The 7,180-nt window shown below is 38.1% G+C and overlaps 1 protein-coding gene across 1 annotated transcript in view; it reads right to left on the reverse strand.

The window, feature by feature from the left end:
* Positions 1–4,698: 4,698 nt before the first annotated feature.
* Positions 4,699–7,180, reverse strand: part of Cad87A (cadherin 87A) — an 811,032-nt gene continuing 808,550 nt past the window's right edge. Inside the window, exon 38 of the mRNA XM_083131271.1 lies at positions 4,699–5,332. Coding sequence (XP_082987397.1) covers positions 5,183–5,332 — 150 coding nt within the window. The 3' untranslated portion in view covers positions 4,699–5,182. The remainder of the gene's footprint in view (positions 5,333–7,180) is intronic.

Here is a 7,180-nt window from a genome sequence, read left to right on the forward strand (position 1 = left end):
GGCCCCTGCAAACTGATCAACTTAGCTACGTCCCTGCTGCTATCCCATGACTTTTGGCAGTATATTCCAATCACCGAGGATGTCGTGGTTTATACAACAAACCTGCACATATTGTTTTGTTTACAAAACCTGGTGTAGAAAATAATGTTCATAAAAACCTCTCTACATATTTCAGGTTGTGGTTCTCTGTGTTGCATTGCCAGAAACCTCCTGACTGGAAAAGCTGAGACAAAACCCAGCATGGAGTTGGTCCACTACCAGATCCTCCTGCAGTTCCTGAAAGTTATTTTGAAATATGCAAATCACAAGTAAGCCTTTTCTTTTATTCTAAATGACTTTATTTCAAGTCTTTTTAGACATGTTACTACAGTGGACTCTTTTTTTTATTCAATTCCAAGGGAACATGAAAACAATTCTAATTAAGAAAATTAATAAAAATAATAATGAACATTAAGTGGACAATGCCGTAAATATTGCTGTATGGTCCTATAGTGCAAGCAAGAAAAAATTCCTCCCACAAGAGTAATTAAGCTACCAGTAAATGAAAAACATGTTTAAGTAAGTACACTGCATTAAGACACAAGTCTAACAACATTATCTATTTTTATTTTTTCTCTGTAATATTGAGTTAGTCAATGCAAAATGCTTTAACATTGCATCCTAGTAGACTAGTCACCAACTGATTGTAGAAAGAATACTGCAACTTCAAATCATTGGCATCATTATTGAGGAGAGGATTGAGTCTGATTACCAGGGAACACAAACTTTCTCTTTCCCGTGGCTGTCTCTAAATAGCTGCCTTCAATTTATCCAAACGAAATTTTCAAAAATTTGAATTACATACGAAATTTTAACATTTGTTTCAATAGGAATTCCAAGGGTGTGTGAATTGAAGAGTCCACTGTTTTTAGATTAGTGGCCCCGGTGGCTCAGTCGGTGATGCGTCTGACTACCATGCTAAAGGTCCCGGGTTCGATCCCCGGGCCGGTTCAAATCCGGGAATTTTTCTAATGTTGGAAGCGGCCCCGGCGTCCACCCAGCGATGAATAACATGGGTACCCGGGGGAAACCCTGGGGGGTAAAGGCGGTCAGGGGCATGGTGCTGATCACATCACCCCCACTCACGACCGGATCAAGAAAGTGTGGGGCGTTACCCCCACACCCCCTGTACGCCTTCATGGCATGGTGCTAAGCACAGGGGAACACTTTACTTTTACTTTACTGTTTTCAGATTAATTACAGCTATCACTATGCATTATCATTGTACATTATTCCACTGCACATTCGTCGCAGAATTTATGCCAAATATTTTTGCAAAAATAAATGAGGTGCGACCATTATGAGAAGTTTTTTTAGCATGACATGAACTGGGTAAAAAAATACCCACAAAGAAAATTAAGTTCAAATTTTAATTGTTTTGAAGCATTAAATAATAGTACCTTCATTGATTGATTAAGTTTGAACATTTTCATTTCATTATGCGAAGATAATGAGAAAAAAAAACAAGGATGCACACTGGGTAAAAAATACTTATTAAGTTTGAATTTTTAATGTTTTAAAGCATGTAAATAGTAATAGCTAAAAAAGGTAAAGGGCAAATGCTCCCCTGTGCTTAGCACCATGCCATGAATGCTTATAGGGGGTGTGGGGATAATGCCCCACACTTTCTTGATCCAGTCGTGAGTGGGGGTGATGTGATCAGCATCACACCCCTGACTGCCTTTACCCCCCCCCCCCCAGGGTTTCCCCCAGGTACCCATGTCATTTGACGCTGAATAATAATAGCTTCATTGATTAATCTAATTGTATTAATTTTGAACATTTGCATTGAATCACACAAATGTCTTTGGTGTAAGTTAGAATGCATACTAAAATTGTGAGTCAATTTCAACTTGCATCATTTCTTCATGACAGTGAATGTTTTCCTGTCTGAAAAACAAAGTTAACACATTAGTTATTGATTTGTGCATTATAGTTAAAATATTACTACAGTATTGCAAAGTACGGACTTATTAACCTGTGCCCTTATCATTGGTTTCATTATTGTTGTGATGAAAGGTTATGAACTAATTTTTGCAAGGAAAAAGGGTATGACAATTATGCAGTGAAACACATTTTTTGTTTGTGGTAGAAATGATTTTCCATATTGGATTCATTATTGTGCCAATCTCAATATATGTTGCACAGAGCCATGTATAGAAACATTGCATCTTTGCTATTAGCAAAGTATAAAAAAATGATGTACGAGTAATTTTTAGGATCCTACAATGAAATATATGTGAATTAACACAAAATGACTGCAGGTTTGTGACTAGACAAATGTCATTTCTGCCTCTTCTCAGGTAATTGTGATTGAATGTGTACACATGCCAAGCTCCATGGTGGAGTGGTTAGCACAGTTTGGTACAATGCTAGATGTCCCAGGTTCAGATCTAGACCTTATTCACTTAGGAGATAACAGTTGGGCTGAAAAGTTTGTAGGCTAACATAGTAAAAAATATTTTTTTGACAAAATTCGATTTTATTATTCGATATAGTTGCCTTTGAGGGCGATACAACAATTATAGCGGTCATACAATTTTTCGATGCCATTTTTATAGTACGATTTCTCTTTAGCCTCAAAATAGGCCTCAGTTTCGGCGATTACCTCTTCATCAGTGCTAAATTTCTTTCCAGCGAGCATTCTTTTAAGATCTGCAAACAGGAAAAAGTCATTGGGGGCCAGATCTGGAGAATATGGTGGATGGGGAAGCAATTCGTAGTCTAATTCATATAATTTTGCCATCGTTTTCATTGATTTGTGACACGGTGCATTGTCTTGATGAAACAGCACTTTTTTCTTCTTCAAATGGGGCCCTTTTTTCGTGATTTCATCCTTTAAACGCTCCAACAACGCTATGTAATAATCTCAGCTATCTTGATCAACTTCACTTTACAATCATTTAAAATTATTTTGTGGACTTTTTTGATGTTTTCGTCGGTAACAGCCTCTTTGGGGCGTCCACTGCGTGCATCGTCTTCGATGCTCATTTCGCCTCGTTTAAATTTAGCAAACCACTTCTCAACGGTTGATTTTCCTGGTGCAGAGTCCGAATAATGTTTATCAAGCCAAGCCTTGGCTTCAACAGTATTTTTTTTCGCCAAAAAGCAATGCTTTATTAACACACAAAATTATTTTTTATCCATTTTTTCACAATAACAAAAGCTCCTTCACTCACAATGCTATATCTCACGAACTAATTATCCGGCAGCTGTGAAATTTATACACGTATCTTTTGAAGGTTAGAACTAAGTAAAAATCACATGGATTTAATTCTAGTAACGCCATCTATGAGTCAGCCTACGAACTTTTCAGACCAACTGTTACATGTACATTTGCACAGTGGTTCAGATTCCACTTTAAACTGTAGGTTCAGTCCTGATTTGCCTATTTATGCATAAAGCCACTTACAAGGAGAGACTACGGCTTGTGATGGAACCTTAGAGTGCCAAAAGTTTTGTTCTCTATTAACTGAAACAGCTATTTCAAGGCATACTCTGTGGTTAACCTTACTCGTTAGCATGTGCCTTTTGCAAGGCAATTTTGACTCAGTGAACTTATGGTTCAACATGATCTTAAGAAGATGAAAAACTTCCCCCCTAGCTAAAGCAATTTACAGAGATATCACCCATAATTTGCATTGTATGATAGTTTTGAGTAATACAAGATCCAAATTTTGGGACTACAGCACTACCCATAGGGCTACTACAAGCTGTAGCCCCTCCTTGTGAGATGAAATTTTATTTCCCCTACTGTGTCCAAACTAATATTTTTGTAGGAATTATTGCAACGTCCAGGTGGCCAAAATTTCCTGTACATTGTTTTAGATTGAGCCTTTATTTTGAAATTCACACACAAAAGAAAGTTGTATTTTTAAGTAAGTCACGAGAAATTAATAATACTGTAAACAGGGTGTCTACCAAAATTCTTGCCCCCCTAATTAGGTATAGTTTGAAATTAAGAAAATATATATTTCTGTTAACTGAACCCCCTAGTGCAAACCTGGTTAGATGAAAACTGAATAACTCAATTTAAATCCACTATACTGTAAAAAAATAGCAAAAATTCTTGACACCCATTTTTCAGAAAAAGTAACAACATGCCAAACTTCTGCTTTCATGGCACCTGAATTATTTTTGTCTGGAAGAGGTGTGATAATTCAGATTGACAGAACAATGCTCCATTAAAACAAGTAGTTTAGGTTTTCTTACTTTCCAAAGATACAGCACTATAAAACTATTCATTACACTCGAAATGTGATTTCCAGAGTTCATGTGGGGAATGCTGTAAAAAAAAAAGTCTGAATTTATCTGGAGTCACATGCTATATCGGCTTAGAGCTAAAATGAATGCAGTGTACACTGCAACTGGAATTATTTTTTATTATTGGCTACAACAATAAAAACTCCTGTGTGTATATATGTAAACTGTACACATTTATTTTCTTTACTTACAAAACCTACAGCACTGTGGGCATTTGGCATAACAATGTCGACATACAAAAATGATTGTTACTCTGCAGCTAAAAAAATTCATCTGATACATGTCATGTAGAGATAATTTTTGTAAAAAATATTGACAAAAATAAACAAAATAAATTGGGATAAGGTTGTCATATTTTACTTGAGCAAGTTGTATCACAAATAAAACTTAGCAATAAAAGTTTAATAAGATATATATGCATATAAAAAGAGTATTAACAATTAAACAAACAAAATTGTTAGACGTCGCACAGTAAATTGTTTATAAACTGTCTATGAAGCTACACAAATATATGAGTTTCTATATGACATTCATTGTACAAAGTTTTTTGTTAGGTTACCAACAAAACACCATAATTTGGTGTTTTTGCTATGTCACAGCTGGAAGCAATGTTATATGATGATATATCTCTGTACATTTTTTTACTGTTTTAAAATTGTCTGTATGTATAAAATGTGACTTCTGTTAGTAACAAGTCTTTTTTTATTAATTAAAATACAGCAGCAGTAGAAAAAACAGATTCATCACATTTCCATCATGACACATTTATCATGGCAATTAAAGAAACCGGAGAATTTCGGTTGCATCCCGTGCACACCACTCTTAACCGGCACAATGGAGTTTGTCTCTGTAGCATGTTTGATTGCAGAGTTATGTCTGCTTAAATTAACTCTGCCACAAACTCTGGTTCTCCATCCTTATTTATTGTCAGTGAAGATCTTGACCTGAAGGGATCTTCACTCGGCAAGTCAGGAACTTGGAATGTTGACCCTGGGTAGCCTAAAGTTTCATCTTGGAGGTTGCTGTACACCTAGAATACAAAAAGGAACAATCACCTTAATGAAAAATTAGGAGGAAACCGGCCCCCCTTTTTTTATTGGTTGTGCAAGCAGCCCCATGTTCTCGATAGGAACCCCCGAAATGTAGGTGTCCATTCAGCATAGTGAAGACAATTGGGGAGCCACTTGAAAAGAAGTAGCATACTCCAGTCTCTAAGGACAGAAAACATTGGCAGTAGGATTCGATGCGCTGACTATGCATCACCCAGTATCCACTTGACAGGCTCTGGCCCTCAGAGGGCTATTGCACCATGGAGTTTTTTGTATATACGACCAACAAAGTGGACTTTTTAACATTGGTACACTATTGTTCAGATGAAGTGGCATGGACTCCAACTGTCCAACCTTATAGAATGTGCCACTTTATGTGAACAGAAGTGTAAAGGGAAAATCATCTGCCATTAAATATCTTAGGATTTAATTCTTCACTGTTAAACCACCCTTGATTCTGGTATTATCGTATCATAGCCAAAACCGTAAGACCACTGCTGGTCCTATGGCCTGAACCAGGAAGGTTGTTTCTGAAAAACTACTATATTTCAAATTCTGAAAAAAATACATTTGTTTAGAATTTCTTCCAGAATCTTAGTGCGATTTTAATTTTGCTATATATCTGTGGGAGAAAATAGACAAATATCTAGACAACAGCTTACCATATGTACTAGAAGAAATTCTGTGTGTCCGCATTGCACAATTGGATTTCCAATTAATTTCAAAGGCTCACTGCCCTCATTCACTAAGGGTATGCCATCTTAAGCGGAGATGGTAGCGCATCACTTCTTTGTTAGTTCCTCGGGGTGGTAGTTGCATTTTCTCCTGTTTGGTGGCACTGGTGTGTGTTTTCTGACTGGTGACATTGCCAGGTGGTGCTTGAGGAGCTGGGCCATCTGCTGCGTTGTGTTGCTTGCTGTGGTGTAGTTCCTGTTCTTCATGTGGCTGGAGTGGGTGCACTGCATCATTTCTTTTTGTGGTCTGTGACTTTTCGCAGGACAGGGTGCCAAGCCTGTCCATTGTCCAGGTTCAGCTCTGGTTTCTGTTGGATGATAGCATGGGTTTCTTTGATGGTGTTTTCTATGATAGAGCTGGTCGGGTGAAGTATGGATGTGGAGGAGATGGTGTGGTTTGTGGTGTGGAGGTGTTGTGAAAGGCCTGATCTTGGTGTGTCTTTTCTTGGTATCTTTTATGTGGTCATCGATACATGTGCACCATGCAGATTGTTCTGTCGATGTAGCTGTCGTGGCATTGGCATGTGGCCTTGTAGACACCAGGGGATGCAAGCTTGGGTAGGGCTCTTCCAATTTGGAATACAGGTTTGTGTGCCAGTCGGATGTGAAGGGTTTGAGGGCCTGATGTGGTGGGGTGGTATGGGAAAGTGATCCATTTGGGTTTGTGATTTTGGTTTGGGTTATCTCTGTCTTGTGGGGGTGTAAGCTGGGCTTCTTCTTTTGTGTTTTGTTTTTCTTTTTTGGGGGTGGGGGGTGGATGTACTGGGTGTCTGAGCCTGGTTTCCTGTACACTGAGGTGATGAATTTGTGGATGCTGAGGATGACAAATTGAGGTGGCCATTTTCTTCCTTTTCAGTGGCAAATTTTGTGTTGAGATGTATGTTGATGAGGGCAGTTAGGAGGCAGTTTAGGTTTTTGTCCCTCAACAACATACATCTCAACACAAAATTTGCCACTGAAAAGGAAGAAAATGGCCACCTCAATTTGTCATCCTCAGCATCCACAAATTCATCACCTCAGTGTACAGGAAACCAGGCTCAGACACCCAGTACATCCACCCCCCACCCCCAAAAAAGAAAAACAAAAACACAAAAA

The sequence above is a fragment of the Lepisma saccharinum genome, chromosome 11 (assembly GCF_977018435.1).
Source record: "Lepisma saccharinum chromosome 11, izLepSacc3.1, whole genome shotgun sequence".
Lineage (NCBI taxonomy): Eukaryota > Metazoa > Arthropoda > Insecta > Zygentoma > Lepismatidae > Lepisma > Lepisma saccharinum.